Source organism: Ischnura elegans, chromosome 2, assembly GCF_921293095.1.
Source record: "Ischnura elegans chromosome 2, ioIscEleg1.1, whole genome shotgun sequence".
NCBI classification, from domain to species: Eukaryota; Metazoa; Arthropoda; class Insecta; order Odonata; family Coenagrionidae; genus Ischnura; species Ischnura elegans.
The window spans coordinates 48779786-48800403 of NC_060247.1; the positions used below are offsets into that span (position 1 = coordinate 48779786).

The window sequence follows — 20618 nt, forward strand, 5'->3', positions numbered from 1 at the left end:
AATTCAAGCAAAAACAACTCTTTGTTTGCAAATGAATGCTTTTTTTTCATTTTTATGAATTTTTGGTGCTTAATTTCAGTGCACAATTAAAAATATAAATAGTTTCTTTCGCTCTCCTTAAAAGTTGCTATTTGTGAGATACGAGTTGTTATAACTTAGCCATCGATATGTAGAATCTGATAAATTGTTTCCTTACTTCCATCCCAGCATGCTCATCCAAATTCAGTTCTGATTAACGTTTGTATTAAAATTCTGATACTTTTCTTTCTTTGCTGGAGTTAAATGTAATGGAAATAACATTTTCAATCGAAATAAACAACTTGGTAACAAAGTTGCCGTAGTCAGCCAATCAAACACACAGAAGAGTCATCAAATCTATCATAAGATCTAGGGTTTTGCTCACATTAAGAATGGGTTTTTTTGCCATTTCAAGCTTGGTCCTATGCGCAGAAGCTAATGTGTGCTATTTCTTATATATCTTCTGTGGTCCGGTCCCCCTGCGACGTGGCAAAACATTTAAAGTTACGGACTTCAAGGTTTTTTATAAAGAGAAAAGTGTGAGCTCAGCTGGGCTCTTGAAAATATAATAATTGATAATAGTTTGTACTTCAAACAGAATTCAGGCTAAAATCTGTCGATAATCCCGTCTAGGACTGTAAATGCTTAAATGTAATTACTTGAGGATGAAATATGAACAAGAAAAAGTAACTGGAAAATAAAACCTTTGGAAACAAAAATTGAATTTTTACACCAATAATAAAGTAAATATTTTGGTGTGGACACCGCAACTTATTTAAGTAAAGTCACTGACAGTATATTACAATTGAGAAAGAAATTCCTCATTGTAAAAAATGAATTTTACTTCGCGGAATTGCTTCAAATTAGTGAGATAAATTTTCTGCCCTTCGTCTTCATTTAGTTACTTGCACCAAATTTCTATGGGCTGAATAACCTAAAAATGCCTTTTTTAAGGCCAAGGAAATTCCGCAATAAACCATAGTTTAAGGTTAAATCGAATCAGTTTGCCAAACACCAGCCCCCGAAGAAAGATTAATTTCTCAATAAATTAATCACCAGCGCGGGAAGCCGTGCATCAACCCAGCAACAGCGGCTGAGAGCCCGAAAGGGCGAAAAGTCGAACCCGTTCCCCGGAGAACGGGAGTATCCTCACCTGCAGTCGAATCAGACTTCTGAAGAAACATAGCCCAATGTTCAGACCCAAACCATACACAATAATCTATTCTAAAAATATGAAACAATGTTAGACGAATGAGGCAATTAGGTCAAATCATTATTCACATAGAGCTCATAAAAAATTAATAATGAAACTATTGTACTTCGACAATATCGATTTGCACCTTTAGAATTTTATGCTGAATATTTTCGTCTGAAGATTTTCACAGCTTCTTTTATCTATGTTGGTGGTGGTTTTCGGGTGCCAGGATACAGAAATAATTCCAACTTGTGTGAGAGTGAAACACCACCTGAAAACTCCAAAGGCCAAGAATATTCTCAAGCGAACCAGCCTAGCTCTCCTACGTGAACGTGTTCGTGCTACGCGTATGCCACTTTTTGTGGTGGCGGAGGAATTATATCACCTTCATTTGGAGCTTTCTGGGATATTGAATCGTGAGTACTGGGACATCGTAGATAGAATTACTAATAGTTCATCCGCTCATACTCTCAAAGATACCACTCTCAAGCAGAAGCGCAAATTTGAAAATTTCGCATTGAGGCAGGAGAAGCCGCAGACTGAACTACCAAGTGCGGTTTATAATCTATCGAAGAAGAATTTGGCCCAAGAGACAGTCTCAGTTCTTTCAAAAGGGTTGAACTTTGCAATTGCGTCTAAATACCTACCAGCGGAAGACATCATTGCAGGAGCAGAGGCTGCAATACGTCTACTTCCTCCAGACAAGGCTGACAGCATGAGACATGAAATTGTGCGAGTGCTTCGACGTTCAAAAATGCCTAAATTAAATTTACCAGCAGCTGAACTACGTTACTTGAACGAATTAAAGTGTGATAACAACATCCTCGTACTTCCAGCTGACAAAGGCAATGCAACGGTCATCATGGATAAGGAAGAATATGGCAAGAAAGTTCTCTCCCTTTTGGATGACGATACTTATGAGAGACTAAATAAAGACCCGACAGCCAGAATCGAGCGCAAAGTGAGAGAATTGATCAAGAGGTCTTCAATTCCCGAGGAAAATCATTGGAAATTAATGCCCTCCGCATCCAGAGCTCCACGCTTATATGGTCTACCAAAAATCCATAAGGAAGGTACACCTTTGAGACCTATTGTAAATACCATTGGTTCGCCGACCTATAAGTTAGCCCGTTATCTCTCAAGAGGCATCCAGGATTTCGTCGGTAGAACGGACTCCTTCATAAAAAATTCGGCGCATTTTATAGAGATCCTGAAAGACCTTCGAGTGACCGAAAGAGATATTTTAGTCAGCTTTGATGTCACGTCGCTGTTCACCAAAGTTCCTGTCCCCGATTCAGTGGAAATTTTAAGAACTATTACAGGTGATGGACTACCAGAAGACTACCCAAACTTGGTAGAATTCTGCCTTAGAAACAATTACTTCCTTTACAACGGGCAAATATATGAACAAAAAAGTGGTGCGGCAATGGGTTCCCCACTTTCACCTGTGATTGCCAATTTATATATGGAGTTTTTCGAGAAGAAGGCACTTGAGACGAGCGAGAAGAAACCATCATGCTGGTTGAGATATGTGGATGATACTTTTGTGATCTGGCCACATGGAAAAGAAAAACTTGAGGAATTCCACGTACATCTAAATACAGTACATCCAGACATAAAATTCACAAAAGAACTCGAAGAAGGAGGTTGTCTCCCCTTCTTAGATGTACTGGTTAAAAGAAAAATGGATGGAAGCCTAGGCCATTCAGTGTACAGAAAGAAGATCCACACAGACAGGTATCTGAATTCAACATCGCATCACCACCCACAACAAAAGGCCTGCGTCATTAAAACGCTAACCCACCGAGCCAAAATCGTGTGTGATGCTGAGCATATCAGTGATGAAATGCAACACCTTATGTGGGCACTGAAAGGCAATGGTTATAGTGTCTCTTTCATTAAAAGAGCAATGAAAGAAAAACACCCTCCTCAAGATGACGGCCACAAGGGGAAGAAGCCACTTACATACGCTAAAATTCCATACATCTCCGGGGTCACCGATAGAATCGCCAGAATCCTCCATAAAGGCAACATTAAGACTCGCTTCTGCACCGTGAAGAAGATTCAGAATATCCTACCTTCACCGAAGGATAGCCATCCTCCCCTTCAATCTATGGGAGTGTATGAGGTTCCCTGCTGCTGCGGCAGAAGCTACGTGGGACAGAGCAAGCGTTCAATCTCCCAAAGGCTTAAGGAGCACGAAAGGGCGTTAAAATTACATCAGTGGGACGCATCAGCTGTTGCTGAACATTTTGCCTCCAGCCCTGGGCATAGAATAATGTTTGACGCTACACGGGTATTAGCGAAGACGGAAGAATACCATCCGCGTCTTATACGTGAATCCATCGAGATAGCGAAAAGACCTAATAACTTTAATAGGGAGGATGGTTATAACCTCAGCCGTATATGGAGAGGGTTCCTAGCACAATATAATGACCAACGGCTATCGCCTAAAATTCAAATCCGGCACAACAATGGGTACTGAAAAACATATATAAGCTCGGGACGAGAATAAATTCCTTCCATTCTCTTGATAACGCTCCCAGTTGGAGGAGTGAAACGTCGAGTAAAAATGTTTTCTACACAGCAATATCCGAAAACCACCACCAACATTTATGCTGAATATTCAATAAAAATAATAGTTTCAACCTAATGGACAACGATAGCAAATATAACTTGAACATCACCTCGGAAATACGATAGTAACAGAAAAAATAATGTACTGCTAGTCACTACCTAACCTTCTTTGTACATACTATATATTGATTCTAACAGCTAATTGGATCGTCTAGAACGAAATGTGTTTTACTCCAATGGAAAAATTGACAGATTCCTGGGCATTTTGCATGTATAGGAAAATGCCAAAACATGCGAATGAACGCTAAAGAAGAAACTGATAAGGAGCAACGCTAATCCGAGGAACTAGAAAGAGTGTAAAGTAAATTGGCAAATAAAAAGGACGCAAGTAAAAGCGAATGTTATAACAGTGCGAATGAAGCAATTAAAACGGCAAATATATCGTGCATTTTATCCTTAGAATTCATATATTATCGCTTTGCACTCTACGATAAAGATTATTCATCTGCATGTAGACATTCCATTAAATCCCCTGGGTAATATGGGTGTCAATTATTTAAACATAAGGCATTGAAAAAGGTATAAAATGCATTGAAAAAGGGACTAGCAAACGCTTTCATTTGCCTTTAAAATTGCATTAAATAGTCTAAAGCGGAAACAACGTATTAGAATTTAGTGATGTATACAGATAATGGTGAAAATTCATTCCTTAATTTTTGATTGCATTCATTTTTTCTGCTAATTTCGGTAGAATTTAATTTCCCCAAACAAATTATGGAGTAACAAAACATTTATTGCAATTCCCCGCACGACCCAACCCTAATAAATTCCGTTCAATTTTTGTAGCAAGAAAAACTATGATTCCCTTGCTTTTCCTTGAAAAATGCTCGCAATCCATGCAAACCTTGCCGCTGAATGCCTCAAATATGACTGTTAATCAGAATTGGAGACGGTAAAATATAGCGTTGACAAGACAGCCGAGAAATACAGCATGAGTACGAGGACTTCGGCCCTCACAACCTTGTCTTGACGGTTAGCGTGAGAGCAGAAATGCGTGCAATCTTTGCGGAGAGAGTTGGACGACCAAAATGGTGACTTTCCTCGCCCTCCACTCTGTCAACGATATCCGTCCTTTCTCCGATTTATTTGCCAAGATATGAGGCGCTTGGAGTGAGTTTTCACCAGCCAGAAAATTTGATTGATTATGCTGGAATTTCGAGTCGTCTCCGATGCGCTTTCTCACACCGAACATAACTTCTTTGATTGATTAAGTACTACTTCACTCCGTCGTTAGAAATGAGTAGAACAGAGCCGTAGGAAATCGCCGCAACTTCAAAATTCAAGTTTATTCAGAATGAATAAAAAGGGGGCCAAAGGAAAAAAAATGACTCCTTTCCCCTTCTAAGGAAAAATGTCTTTAAAGCACCATGCTCAAGTTACATTCACGAATAAATCGTTTTTTTTACTAAGTCTTTATATCAAAATCAGTAAAAATACTATAGTTTATAGGACTTTTTTTATTCATCGCGCGAGTGTTTTCGGGACTCCCTAACTATGAAAAATTCCATTCCCATTCCTTTACACTCACAAGTAGTTTTACCTTCCGAGCACGGGAAAATTTCTTTAATGATCCAGTGGACCTAATTTTAGTAGGTCTTAATTAGTTTCCTCATTTTTAACAAGATTTTTCAGTGTTCTCATTTTTGCAAATTTGAAGACAATATTAAGGAAATAATTAATCAGCTGCTACAGCATTAATTCTTTCTGCTTATTTCGGTGGAAATTAATTTCAGCAAACAAATCACGGAAAAACAAAACATTTAATGCGATGCAACTATGTATTTCCAAAGCTCTGTGGTTGAGTCATTACCTAACCGACCGTTCCTACGTGACGTGCGAATTCACGTCTCTGAAAAAAATGAACGACGAAGACTGAGGGAAACACGAGGCGATTGATTTGGTTCCCATCGGCGCCAGGTACGCCACAATAACCAACCCTCGCACCCCACCCCAAAACCTTAGCCCACAACAACCCCCGACCCCCAAGTTGGCTTGCAGTTCCGCAGAAATTCAAGGAAGCGGTCGCTCCGCGCGTGACTGGCACGGAACTCATCAAAAACCCTAGCCACCCTTCCCCAAACTTTCCATGCCCGACGTATTCAACTTCGCACACAGTTGTCGCAGCACACGCAAACCACTCCAGGTCTTTGCAGCATTTCTTGGCGGAGAAAACTCGGAAGAAGAGTGCTTTATATATATTTTTTTTAGTAAATCAGGACTGAGGTTAGCCTTATACTCACGCCATCAAACTCGGAGCCACGCGGATCCTTTATCAGCGCGCCGTTCCACAATCTCCTCCACTGCAACAGAAAATGGATTACCTATTAATCAAACGGATGTTTTGCGCTACAAGTCCTCTTTATCTCCCAAGAGATGGGGTCAAAGATTAATCAAATGCACGCTGCGAGGCGTTGAATTGAGTATCACCAAAGAGGCTGAAATAAGGGAGATGGTATTCAGCTATTACTATGATAATCCCACGAGCGATAACAATGTTTCGCTTGGTGATCACTTGTATCATTCGAAAATTACACAAAAATGCTGGACGAATCTTTGGACTTAATTACTCTAGTGTTTATTGAAACAGTTGTACATATTACAAAGAAGTATTATTATTAAAGTATTCTACCGATTAAGGTAGGTTTCCATGGAGTGCTTAAGAAGAATTCCGGGAGCCTCCCCTTATATCATACACTTTCCTCTTCAATTCACGACAAGACCTACTCCCTTTCAATTTATCTAAAAATCCTTTTCTTTTCCTTACTCTCCCTCGTTTACCTAACATTCTACCCTCTGACACTGTTTTCAACATCCCCTCCCCGCTAAGTACTCGCTCCATCCACAACTTCTGTCTCCTCCGTATCTCATCTAAAAGCTGCCTCTTCTCACCCACCATATCCAGAACTCCGTCGCTCCTCCTCCTCTCCGTCCACTCCGTCCGCCTTCTCCATTTTTCGCCACACCCACATCTGGAATTCCTCGAGTCTTCTCTCGTCCTCCTTCCTAAGTGTCCACGTCTCTGCACTGTAAAGCGCTACATTCCAGATCAGACACTTCACAAACCTTTTCTTTAAATTCTTACATACCGAACACCTCAGAAGCTCCTTCCTGTTCATGAACGCCTCCTTCGCTAATGCAATTCTCTTCCTGATGTCCTTACTACTGTATCCGTTTTCCTCTAACGTACTGACTAAATAATTGAACAGCTGTACTTGCTCAAGTTTTTCACCACCCACCTATATCTTAAGTCTCACATTCCTCGCTCGTGATGCTTTACAAAATCGCATAACTTTGGCCTTCTTGTGATTAATCCTCATCCCATATTCCTCGCAACGCTCGTATAACGCATCCACTAAGACTTGAATCCCCCTCGCTGACTGGCTAATCAACGCCTGATCATCCGCGAATCTCACTGATTTGAACATCATTCCTCCCACTGTTACTCCAGCTTATAAACAAGTACAACATGAAAAATAAATTTATAACTCATCAAACTCATGACCAATGATAGATGCCTCTCAGTATTTCCGCTCAAAATTGATACCTTTGAGAAAACCAAATACAAAAGGATCTGTTGAAGAATGGAACAGACGTTGAAACTTTATTATTATTTCATTCTATTAACTACTATTTAACTACACCAGACAAAATTATTCAAGTTGCCAGTCCCACTCAAAAGTAGAACTACTATTATAAAATGACTTATTTTATACCCAAGAAAAGGTGGAAAAAGATTGGGGAAATGCGTTACCTGCACTTGTGTGGCCAACTCAAATTTCAATAACTAATATCATTCATGAACTCAAATGAAAATGAGGCAACAATTCATAGTGAAAAAAACACCTTTAAGCCACTTATTAGCATCTAAAAAATTGAAAGTAACCACCCGCTTGGAAAGAATTTGACGCCATCAAAGATAAGAACAACGGTATGGGAAGAGATAGAACCTGTATAAAAATTTAATGGATTCAATGACATCATTTTGCAATCAAATAATTATAAATTATACATATTTTATTTAACATGTAGTTCATACATGGACGTACCCAGCGAGGGGCAGGGGGGCAGCTGCCCCGCCCCCCTAGAAGCAAAAATCGCAAAAGCCTTTCAGCAAAATCATTACTGAATTGAAACGAAAGTATTAAACAAATTTTCTTTAAACCCACGAAAAAGTGATACGTATTAGTAAAAGATACTTAACTAAAATAAAACTATTTTTTCAAGGAAATTATCTCATAAACTAATAAAGCGCTGTTATAATTTTCTTAAAATATTTGTTTCATTCACCTTTACCATGCTAAAATGTCACAACTTGGCTTGCCCTCCCTTAAGGCCGTTTTACACGGGGCACGGAATTGCGCAGGTTAGAGCTGCATTAATTTCTAAAATGGCGCGGAATTGCGCGAATGCATGAGCGAAATTAGAACAGGGGCTATTTTGACGTCTCGCATTCACGCATTCTCGCATTCGTTCTAGCAATTCACCGCTTTAAAACTGAAAAAAAAATCTTTCAGGTGACTAGAGAGATGACGTATCATGTATAAAATGTATGATGGATTTAATTCTAAAATATAAAAAATAAGAAACCGAAAAAAACTCACTCATAAGAAGAGATTACAGCAGAAAGTGGTCCCATGTCTGTAAAATCTTTCGAATGACGGGCTTGTCTAAAACAGGCAGACTGGGAAAAAAATTATTCATTAATTGATTTCAAACATTTAATTTATATTCATGTCATGCCAAGCTGTCGCATAATCAATTCCGCCTACAGAGAAGACACGGTTTGATAGCCTGATCGAATCCTCCATTCCATTTCACCGAGGTAGGAGGCGCTGACCGGGGGCGGATCCAATATTTCTTTCTGGGGTACACAAGCAAGATCGTATCCAGGATTTTATTTTGGGGGCAAAAGGAAACCTCGTAATTCAAAACGAACGCAATGATAACGGGACCGTATAAAAAATCTTGCATATTTTTGAGGGCCTTGGGGGGGGGGGGGGGGGGGGGCACGTGCCCCCCACAGATCCGGCTATGAGGCGCTGTAAGCAGAAAACGATTTTGAAAACATTCTCCACATCTACTTTTTGGAATTTTAATAAAAAATTAAAGTGAAACCTAAATGTTTAAAGTGAATAAAGAACTAAAACTGGAATAAAAGGCGGAACATATGGTAAGGTTAATATTTCTTCAACCGCTAAAATAGTCACAGGAAGGCTAACTTGGAAAGTAATTTGAAAAGGGGAACAAAAAGTCAATATGTTAGGGAAAAAGTTACAGCTAAACAGGAAAACCGAAAAAATCCAGCAACAGTTGGATTGAAGTAGAAAGAAAATAAGGAATACCCGCTATCTTTATGCAAACAAGGAAGTATCGACGGAAAAGCTGCCCAATATTTTTGGTAAAGGAAAAAATTCGTATTTATACGTCTGCTTCCTGATGAATTTTGCTCAATGAAAGCAAAAAAAACTTACTTAAAACGTGATACACAATCTACAGGGAAAAGAGCGAAGCCAGAAGTCACAAAAGATAGTATTTGCGCAGTTATTCAATCGGTTATAATGATCAACAGTTGCAAAGATAGGAACTATAAAAGCTAAAACCAGATATTCTATCGCCTTGATAATGACGATATAACACATAAAAATAGGAGAAAATTGTCTTTCAGATATTTTAAAATGAATTTCCGGGGGCGCTAATACGTAAATATTTTTAAATTTCACGCGATCAGAAATAAGTATTACTTGAAGAGTAGGTACAAGACACCGCGATAGGTTACCCGCTCAAAGAATTTAAAAAACCAAAACGTAATATACCCACACAAAAATTAGTTGCCTATCCCACAAATCTCTCAATCTTTATAAGAAAGAATACTTCCGACGAACAATGAATGCGGTGCCCTCCCCATCGTCCTAATGTTTTTTTTTAAATATGTGTTCGGATAAAAAGTCCCAGTGCATAACTATCTCCCATTGAATAACCCATTCCCTAGGGGAATTTGGAAACAAGCGTGTTTTCTTTCTCTGGGATCCTTTCGTCATCAGGGGCATCGTTAAAAGGCATATAAAATATTCCCACTTGTCACGAACGTTCTTTCCACGCGGGCAATTCTTCATGCGTTCCAGATTGTGAAAGATGACCATTAAAAGAAAAAAATTCAAGGGAAATAACATTTCCCGAAGTTTATTATGGGTGCATTTCAGCTGCCGGCAGATGTTGAATTTCAAAATGAAATAGATTGGCCTACAGTATGTCTGCGGAACAACATGTCCGCAAGAGAGTGCACAGAAACGTACAATTTATCTGTTGCTCATTCACGAAAAAATACTGCGATAAAAAATTCAATGAGAGGGCAAATGATATGCGATGGCAAAAAAATTTAAACGGAGAATTAATCATAACTTTCAAGGGATGAACAGTTGCGAAGCTAAAACGACGTCGAACCTGATGTTTCCACTGAGTTATGAAAAAAGAATAATTTTCAATTCTACAGATAGCCAAACAAGCATTATTCTCACTGGTAATTACATGAAATTTCTAAATTGCAAAACTATTGAATTTTTTCTAAAAATGAAAACGACACAATGAAATTAGACGCATTACAACATGGATGCAAACAAGATGATACTTTGAGAAAATTCCTCTTGCTTCCTCAGAATGGTTTATCAACTATACATTATATAAATTAAGAAATGATCCCAGTAAACACGATGTGTTGCGGAAACGTTGCAAAAGGGTTGCAGGAGTTGCAGGAAGCAGCTAGGCTTTTGGCAACATTCCTGCAACGTCTTAATTACGTCGCTGATACACTCATTTGGTCTGAAAAATTTTATAGCGTAATATTTTAGCCCGAGGATATACATATTTAAATCCAAATTCATCCTATTCGTAAGGCGCTGATCGTATGTGAGAGTGGAATATTCACTAGGTTGCAAAAAGGTTGCGACATGTTGCAGGTCGCTTAACGGAGTGTTATTTGGACAGTTTTCCCCAAACATGTATTCAAATATGTGGTTTTTAAAGCGTATTTTCATCTTCTGAAGCAAATTGCCTCTCACAAGAAAAAAAAATTGTCGGCCTTAAGACAATTTTGTCGCACTTAGAAAATTTTGAAGCATACGATCAGGGGCGAAGAGTACACAGAAACTCTGCGTATGAGATAAAGAAAGGAAAGACGGCACGATATCGATATGTATATTCGGTGCAACGAAAATATCGATGTTTGCATATTCGAAACATCTAAGGCGTTGCTACTCCGTCTCTCTCCCTCCAACGCTTGCGTTTTTCGGTGTGGTTTTGTGCTCTGCGAATATTGAAGAATATCTATAATTAAAATCTGTCATGTATTAATAAATAATTTTTTTTCTTTAAAGGTATTTTGTGAGTTTTATTTTAAAGGGTTGCATAAATGTTGCAAATATGTCTCACAAGAGGTTGCGAATACGGTGTCATTACGTTGCAAAAACCTGGTAGAGAGGACTTGTGACTGGTTTTGCAACGTTGCGATTATGTTGCAGGAACTCTATGTTGGTTGCAGCGCAATGTTTTTGCAACGTTTTCACAACACTTTTGGTTTACAGGGATAATACCTATATGAATTGCAGGAGGAAATCAAATTTTTAAAATGGATAAGCCTACTTTTGCGTAAGTTATTTCAAAAAATAATAGAAAAAACGAGAATAATATTTCTCATCTCAAAACATTTATGAAAAACCTAAATGAACATAAAAATGGAGCCTTTTGAAAAAACGTAGCAGAAACGTAATGCGCGAGGACTCCCCACAAGTAAAGCCATGGAGAATACATTATATGTGTAATGTATTAATCATGAGTAAAGCAATGATTTTGATTTATTTGTTATCGAAACCATGCTTTGCTAGTTGCTCTACTTACTCTCTTAAAAAGATTAATCAATATCGCTTCTTTTGATTAATTTTTTAAAGAGATTAAGTAGTGCAACTAGCAAATAATGGTTTAGATAACAAATAAATCAAAATCATTGCTTAACTTGTGATAATTCCGTAATTCAAAATCTACGACGAACTCATTTTCAAATTCATGTGTGACTCGAGCAAGAGCTTTAAGATTATTAGATGAGTAAAAATATAAATAAATACAAGTGAGCACTTCAATTAATCTTACAGAAGCTAAAAACTCGATCCTTTAAAACTTAATGAAAAGCAGTGTGTAACAATAGCGATTACGCATGTTCTGCGACATTTTAGGGGAGTGAATTGAACTAGATTTGCTTAGCTGTTTCGTTCTTCGACTACATGACTTCCCAACAGCGATATCTGCTTCCAGCCATTTTTAATTTCATCTTATAAGACTGAATTATAAATACTTTAACTTATAATTAAATCAGATCAATCTTGATTACGCTTTATATGAATTTGCTCCATTTAACCGGGGCGCGACGATGCCATTCCCTAAGCGGTAACTGCCGAACAAAAAGTATCACCTTTATCCGCGAAGTGCGGATTAATCTGTATTGATCCTCCCTTTTTGAAAATAACACAAAAAAGTGTAAAAAAATAATCAAAAAATTTTAAATAGCTAAAATACGACGTCACGATATAAAATTTTCTTAGCCGTGTGCCGAAAATCATAAGTACAAAATCAAACGCTGATTTTCGGATGCTAATTTCCATGCTGGATCTCGAAAGTATTTACAGCAATTCGCGTTTTTTTATGCGTGCATATGATGTACACATTCTACATGTATTCTTCTCGTCGCTTCTAATAAAAACATTTAATTATTTTGGCGCCTTCTGGGTAATTTACTTTAGCTCGCACAAAGGCGGTATTTTAGCGAGTTCCTTGCCCAGCTGCCCGACCGCAAAATTCGGTCATGCGTCGGACATCTGCACTTACAGCGGTTACCGAGGCTTTTTCGAAAACCATTAAAAAAACAAGAATTCCCCGCACCAGTTCCATTACTCGTTCGAAGTTACCGGGTTACGCGCGACCAACAATACAAATGGAGATCTCCATAGAAACGAGGAGACCCTCCACCTATAAAGAAGAAATTTCAGGCGCAGAGTTATCGATAGAATCCAACCGCTACCTCATTGGAGTTGCAGCACTCCGAATGAGTGGTGTTAAATCAATAAATTCTATTGGTGATAAAGAAGGAGAAAAAAGCTACAGGCCATCCCCGTAAGTACAGCTTAATATATCTATTGCATATAGGGGCAGATTAAGGCTGTTGGCTTTGATGGGAGGTTCATTAATATCCCCAGCGCCGTGATGGCATGCAATAACAGCGATATTGCTTCTGTGGTCTGATATGTGTAGGCAAGTGGCTACTCCTCAATATTTTTTAAATTGTTGACGAAGCCGGTGAGATGTAAACTTTATTTGAGAGACATCCTGAAAGACTGCCATCTTTTCAATTTTCCATTAACTACGAGGGGGAGGGCGCCCCTCCCCCTACCTCGCATTAATCTGCCCAGTGGCATAGCTAGGAATATGCTTCGTGGAGGTGGGGAGGCCTGGGGGGGCTCCCTCCCCCACGTAACAGGGAGTCCAGGAAATTTTTTGAAGAATGAAATGTCTGGAAATACACTTTACATCATTATGGCACTTACAATTTAACTTTAATCAGATGCAGCCAATATATATCAAGTCTACACAATAGTTTTAAATAATTTTTTTTTATTTTTCTGAGGATTTGGGGGGAGATCTATCTCCTCATTCCCCCCATTGTTACGCCACTGAATCTGCCACTGATTATATAATATACAATTTCTCCCATAAAACACTAGGCTCTGTAAATCATATTTCCTGTGGTGTAAACACAGCCTTAGGGGCAAAATATCAATTATTTGGAAAAAAAAATTATCCTTATTCATCCTGCAAAAAAATAGGGGTGTGTTCAACATAAGTAAATAGCCCAACTCTGATGAAATTTCAATTCATTTCATAAATATTTATTCTTGTGGTTGCCTTAGAATTTTTACAATGATTCTGTGAACAACCTATCAAAAATAATTTAGGTAATCTCTTGAAGTTACCATAAGTAGGCCATTAAAGTAGGTAATTATCACCTTGCAGAATAGTATCCATACATCCCTTATTTGTGTTTTTCAAGGGACCTTCATGGAGAGATCAAGAGTAGTCTCTTATTTTCGAGGAAATGAATTGTTAGAGCACTTAGTACATATACAGGGGTGGCCTCTAAATGCTGCACAATTGACCATTTTTCTAGCATACCAATTCTACTCCCCAAAGCATATGGTAAGAGGTAGAAATGACTTATCCATGGAAATAAAAATATAAGCTACATCTTAATGGACAGATAACAAAACACTAAGTCATTGTAAAATACTCTGGCTAATGAGTTAACTGCTTATTAACTTTACTTTCAGAGAAAATGATAGTGGCCAACGGTATTTAGCTTCAAAGAGGAAGTATTGTTTGCAGTTTAGAAAAGAAATAGATACAATGGTGAGCCTACAACCCTATGCCCTAGCTGGTGTCCGCATGCAAAGGATGTTTTGCATTGGCATCAAAAAACCAAAGTTCAAAAGCAATCTCTCCGCGAAAGAGGAGAGAAGATTGAAGATACTTCTGTCATCACCATGAGAATTCCAACCAATTTGAAAAATATATGATACAGTAATAAAGAGCAGCACATTTTAAATTCAAATAAATTTGCATGATAAATTTCATAAATTGTATTTTTAAGTGCCATAAATGGCCTTAAATTCTAGCTACATGAATGTTTACCTATATTATGTCAGCATGCTGTAATTAAATTCTTATTACAGCATGATTTAGTGATCCATTCAAAAATAGGTGTGGTTCAGAGTTTCAGTTTATTATGCTGTAAAATGCTCCTTTTAGATGACTCATTACACTTGAAAAGCATGTAACTTCACCTCCAGTAGAAAAAAATATAGATATGGAAATTGTAGATTGTGTTGGCATGTGACTTCTGAATTAATAAATACATGCCTTGTAAGAGCTGATTTATTACTCTCACAGAATAAGTAAAAACAATGCAGTCAGGACTATACATGTTACAGATTTATTCCCATGTTTCTTAATATCGGAGCAAGAAACGTTAATTAATTCGTTCATTCGTTAAGAACATAAAAACGTTCGTTAATTAATAGTAGAAAGTCAGAAGACGACAAAAAATGACGCTGAAGCAAATGTTATACTAGTGTATAACAAGAAAAGACAAAGACAAACATTCTATACCATAAAACTTTTGCCACAGTTCATGGGCTATCTGTCAAATTATTCCACTGATTACGCTCAAATTATTTTTTTCAAGAATACAACATATATTTCAACAAATCGCAAGTGCCTACAATTGTTAACAATCTGTTATTTGAACATGAGGCAGAATGTCTTGACAAATGAGAATTTTTTATGATAATATCAGATAAAATAATACAATAAACATCAAATACTTAATTATCAGAGGGAATTTTCATATTTTTGTCATGCTATCTTTATAATTATTGAAAATCCTCAGGAGAAAACACATTTTAAGATTTTCTTTTGTTAGCTCTTCCCTTTCCAACTGGAACAAATAATTTATATTCAGCTGGAAGCTCATCTTCGGTATATAAGCGATCAGAAAAATATATGCGACGAATTCTGCAGTTAGCATGTATTTGAACACGAAGGGTTTCAACATAATTTGAACCATAAGCGCGTCGAGTGAAATCAGCAAGGTTAAATTGAACCTGCAAAATTTAAGCATTAATTAATTAGGAAGTATTCTTGAGATATATTATCAAAGCATCAGTGGCAAAGAGTCACTTTAGAACTAGGAAAATACAATTCTGTAATAAACATAACCACCATGTTTTTCCCCAATGCATCACTAATTGTAAGAAGTTTGAGAAAGTACTGTGAAATACTATATGTTTTTAATTAGAATCTGCCATACTTCTGCATGGCTCAGCTAAAATTAGCATTAGCTAATGGCACATATTAAATTAATTAAAGAAAGATTGATAAATTACAATAAACAATTGGGCTTTAGAATTTTTTTTGTGTATTATCTATAAAACCAATGGAATGAAAAGAACTAAAAGTTATGGAAAGGAGGAACATAGACCAAAGTGATGTACCTAAAAAATATTTAGTTAAATTATTTATTAATTTTTTAGTTCAATGCCAAAATCTTCTCAACATGGAGGATTTGTTCCCAATTCATTTTATTTCTCCCAATTACTTATAGGATATTTTTCTGAAGATATTATACATGGATATGATATTTCCTGAAGGCACACTGTATACTCTTATGTCCACTGTCTGGAGAGAATAGCTAACTATCAATTAAACTTGCAAAAAACAACTTTTTCAGCATAATGAGTACAGCAGAAATGCATGCCCTCACACATCCATTCCCCATACTGGACAACTAACTACAGAGCAAGAGAGCTCTTTTGATTCCCCAGGCAGAAGGGAAAAACCGCACATTTATGAAACAAAATCAACCGTTCAAATGTGTAATTGATCACAATTCATAACACATACTACGATAAGTCATGCATATTATAACGTTGTCACTTCCTTGATGTAATGGTTGACGATAAAAAAGTTGCTTTCTAGAAAATGGTGAAGGAATCCAGAGAATGGTCTTATCTCCAAGATGAGTTGAACAATGGCACTGCTTCCCAGGGGCACAGCAAAGAATTAAGGCTAGGAGGGGTTTTAGGCACAACTAATACTTTGGGGTGTGGGGGTATTGCATACCCGCTAGGGTAAATGGGAGGTGCGGCAGCCCTCCTTTAGAAAAAATTGTAAGATAAATGGTTCAAAATGGCGAGTTCTACGGCCTTCTGAGGGATATTTGATTAACCCTAATACTATTCTATAAGTAATACTGATCCAAATAAGTAAGTTGGAATAAACTTAAAAATTTCTCTGAGCTCTGGGGGGGGGTTTTAACCCCCAAAACTGTGCCACTGTGCCACTACTGCTTCCTCAAGTAGATATGCCCTTTGGACTACACCCTACCATACTATGGACTATACCTTTTTTCCAAACTGACAGCGCGTGGGTGGTAGAGAGTTAGTACCCAATCAGAAGCGCTGCCCCTTCCACCCCACCGTTTCCCTCCATTCCCCTCCATCTGGGCGACCAGCATTGCCATCCCTATTAAATAACTGTACTTTCAGGGTGGCGGAACGAAATTTGTGTGATCTCCACAGATTCAGTTTGGCAACACTGCGAGCTGGAGAGCGATGTGCACTGTATGGAAGTTGGAGAGAGACTGTGGCCTCCTACACACTTTCTTCTGTCACTCTTCCATGATTGGCTAGAATAGTGGGTGGATCTCAAGTGTGCTCAAGAGGTCACCTGCCCTCAGTTGGGAAAAAGGGTATGGGTGTTTGGTGACTGACCAAAGTTCCTGGGTTAAAGAACTTGGACAGTCCCTGCAAAAGTCCTCTCATCAGGGTCACAGCTAGGAATTAAGGCTGGGGGGGGGTTTAGGTGCAACTAATATCGGGGTGTGTGGGTGTATGGAATACCCACCAGGATAAGCGGTATGTGCGATATTAATTAATTGCGGAATTTCAAGATAAATGGTTCAAAATGGTGAATTTTATGGCTTTCCTAGGGATATTTTATTAGTAATATCGATCCAATTAAGAAAAATGGATCAAATTTAAAAATTTCTCTGAGCTCCGGGGGGAGTTTTATCCCTGAAAACCCGCCACTCGCTGCGCCACTGCCTCTCAGTGCATGAAAAGGAACAGCACCCCTTGACATGAGTGCGAGGTGAGTTCAGAAGATAACAAGAACTAAATTTTTAAATTTCTCATGAGTTTGGAGAGCCCGATCTTCGAATATTTTTTATCATTGAGAGATAAAAAATTTCAGATAAAGTAATTGCATAAACATCAAATATTTGGGGCAGCCCCTGAAGTGTGATAAAATTTTCAGCCTGATTCATTGTTTACTTTGCCTGTGGCAGCCACTAAGGTTAGACATGTTTTTATGAACTCCACAATTTTTGACAAAAACTCTGCAATTGTTCCTGAATTTTTGGCCAAAAACATTGCTGTAACATACCCCAGCCTCTATATTCACAAGACATGGCTCTGTGTGACTTTATCCTATCTCCAAATATAAAGAGAACCTTAAGGGGCCGTCGTTTTGCAAGCATAGAATTAAAATAATTGGAAAATTAAAAGAAATCACTGACAGACATAAGGGCTGTCCCATAGATCCAGTTTGAGAAGTGTTTTAAGGATTGGAGGGAGCACTGGCACAAGTGCAAAATACATGTTTATTGAGGACTATTTTTAGGGCAACAACATTAATAATTAAATTTTCCAAAAAACTATAATTCCTGTTATTTTCTGAACACACCTTGTATCTGTAAGAATATAATGATATAATATGGGTCATTTTGAAGGGGCAAACAGCAGGATGCTATGTTGCACAATGGATGTTCATTCTTAGGAGATGGTAACATTTTGGAACCAGAGAGGTTTTTCCAGTTATGCCCAATAGGCTAGTTTAAGGCAGAAGAGTAGTGGAGCTACAATGACCCACTCATAACGAGTTCATGATGTAATTAATATATCTATGAAAAGTGAACAAAATCTTAGAAAGGTCTATAGCTGACGATTTCTCTCCACAAAAAAAAAGCAAGGAGTAAGTGACAGATCAAGGAATAGAAAAATATTTGTCTCTTTATTTCCTACACCCTATTCCAATTGAAAATTAAAAAAAAAGACGGTGAACAAGCCCATTGAGCTGCTAGAGGGGTAACAGAATTTCTAGATACTCTATTCCCTCATCCAGTGAAGTAACTAGGAATATGCTTCTGGGGGGATGAGGTAGCCTGGGGGGGCTACCCCCCCTCTCCCAGGTAACCGGGAGCCATGAAAAAAAAAATATATAGCATGCCTGGAAATGCATTTTACATCATTTTTGGCATTTTAAATTTAACTTTAAACAGATGCAGATATATAAAATCCGGACAATAGATTTAAATAATTTGTTTTATTTCTCTGAGGCTTTGGGGGGGGGGGGTGATCTATCTCATCACCCCCTCCCATAGTTACGCCACTGCTCTCATCCTTATCCCCCATCTTATCCATTCTCCCTCGTCCTCTATCAGGGACCCACGTCAGGGTTAACATCCATATCAGACTTATTTGACTCAGGATGAGGCCCACATAGACATAGTTTAGATTTGAATAGGGCAGGGAAAAAGGCACATACCTATACTAAATGTTCCTCACTTTCAATCATATTATCATGAAGTAAGTCATCAGCAACATAATATTTTATTGGCATCTACTATAACTTTTTCATGGATAAACCCGTGAAGTCATTGGTAGCACTGGGACCAGTATAACCCAGAGTAAAGAATTCATGGTGTCACAATGTCACCCTTATGGAACCAATATTGCACACACTACATCATAACTTGTTTTTGTGTTCATAACTGAAGAACCGAGGCACATATTTTGTATTTAAATTACAAATTTCTGTCAATGGGACAGAAAAGATGGATAACAATAATATAATGGAATAATACAGAATCATAATTATTAACATTTTGTGTAGAGGTGTCATCAACATAATGTACCCAGTTCAGTCTTGACCCTTACGGAAAACCACTTCATAAATATACCAGCAATTTGAATGATTAAGTACAATATTACAACTTCTAGCATGATAATCATCTTTAGTACCCCATTTCAAACGGGCAAATTCAGTAGATGGCAGTGCTCCACAGTGGCTGTGGAACCACTCCCGAAATCAATGACAGCAGTTGACTACTTCTCTAGGCATGAGAAATCCACTCAGAGGCACCAGAAGTCACAAAGTGATAAAATATGGTGGACTACCAAAGAAAAACAGCCAGTTCCTCTTTGAAGTGAGCACGCTTTATCAGAGCATTCCAAAAACTTTACTTGAGCTGCTCTACTTGCTTAGTACACTCAATATGACGAAGAAATAGATGGATTATACTAAAGGTTGCTATGTCACTCTTGGTAACATATAAAAGTTGACTGTATTAAGTCACATAAACAAATACATACTTACCATATTCCAGGATGGATTCAAACCTAGAGGCATTGAACAGGTGAAAGGATTTACACGTGTTGAAGATTGATAGTTACTAAATCTGAAGCGTCTCTTCATATTCCTATCATCCAGGATCTTAGATGGTGAAAGTCAACAAGAGTAAGAACATGAAACATAATCAAATTGTTTTATTATATTCATATAACCAAATGCAAGACAAAACAATCTTTACTGAGTAAATACTTATTGTACATTTCGGTGTTTGATGGTGAAAGCTTACTTGTATTTCAAAGGAGAAATATTTTCTCAAGTTCTTAATAGTCATTATTAGAAATGGCAACCTGATGCCTAAAGTGCCCTTTGGGTCAATCGGACATGATATGTAAGTGGTGGCCACATTCACTCCTCTAATCTCGAGAGCCAGTGTTTTTACATCTTCATCTGAAACACGCTTTATGTGTCCATTTCGAACCTGTGAGGCGGACCATAAAAATTTAATGTACAAAAATACAAGCAAAAAAGTTGAAGAAATATTATTTATAACTTAACAGTTTTGTGCCACATTATCAGCGGATTCAAACCGAGGCTGTGGAAAATCGTAATAAATCCTTTTTGAGATGAGGATTTAAACATGTTTGGAAAGGTATTCTATAGAAATACTATTTGAAGTAAACTTTTCAACGCTATCAATGCGTTAGCCTGTATTCAATCACTGTAATAAAATTCTGCAACCAATAAAGGCATAATATACATA

The 20618-nt window shown here is 37.8% G+C and overlaps 1 protein-coding gene and 1 long non-coding RNA gene across 2 annotated transcripts; one reads left to right on the top strand and one right to left on the bottom strand.

Annotated features, from left to right (window-relative positions):
* The first annotated feature begins 12861 nt into the window (after positions 1-12861).
* Positions 12862-14813, top strand: LOC124153694. Its single transcript, XR_006863734.1, has 2 exons — positions 12862-13006; positions 14218-14813. It is a non-coding gene; the product is annotated as an uncharacterized LOC124153694 (long non-coding RNA).
* Positions 14814-15117: 304 nt separating this feature from the next.
* On the bottom strand, positions 15118-20616 carry LOC124153692 (cilia- and flagella-associated protein 20-like). Its single transcript, XM_046527008.1, has 4 exons — positions 20414-20616; positions 20145-20336; positions 19883-19999; positions 15118-15549 (listed from the first exon to the last, which is right to left on the bottom strand). Exons 1-4 carry the CDS (start codon positions 20495-20497, stop codon positions 15349-15351), a joined length of 594 nt encoding a protein of 197 aa, XP_046382964.1. The 5' UTR covers positions 20498-20616; the 3' UTR covers positions 15118-15348.
* Between the last annotated feature and the right edge of the window lie 2 nt (positions 20617-20618).

Bases quoted from the DNA above. Each gene is read 5' to 3' on its own strand.
- LOC124153692 (XM_046527008.1), bottom strand. From the start codon at position 20,497: ATGTTTAAATCCTCATCTCAAAAAGGATTTATTACGATTTTCCACAGC. The intron at 20,337-20,413 runs GTTAAGTTATAA...TCCGCCTCACAG, and splicing joins TGATAATGTGGCACAAAACT to GTTCGAAATGGACACATAAA. The intron at 20,000-20,144 runs GTAAGCTTTCAC...TCACCATCTAAG, and splicing joins ATTTCTCCTTTGAAATACAA to ATCCTGGATGATAGGAATAT.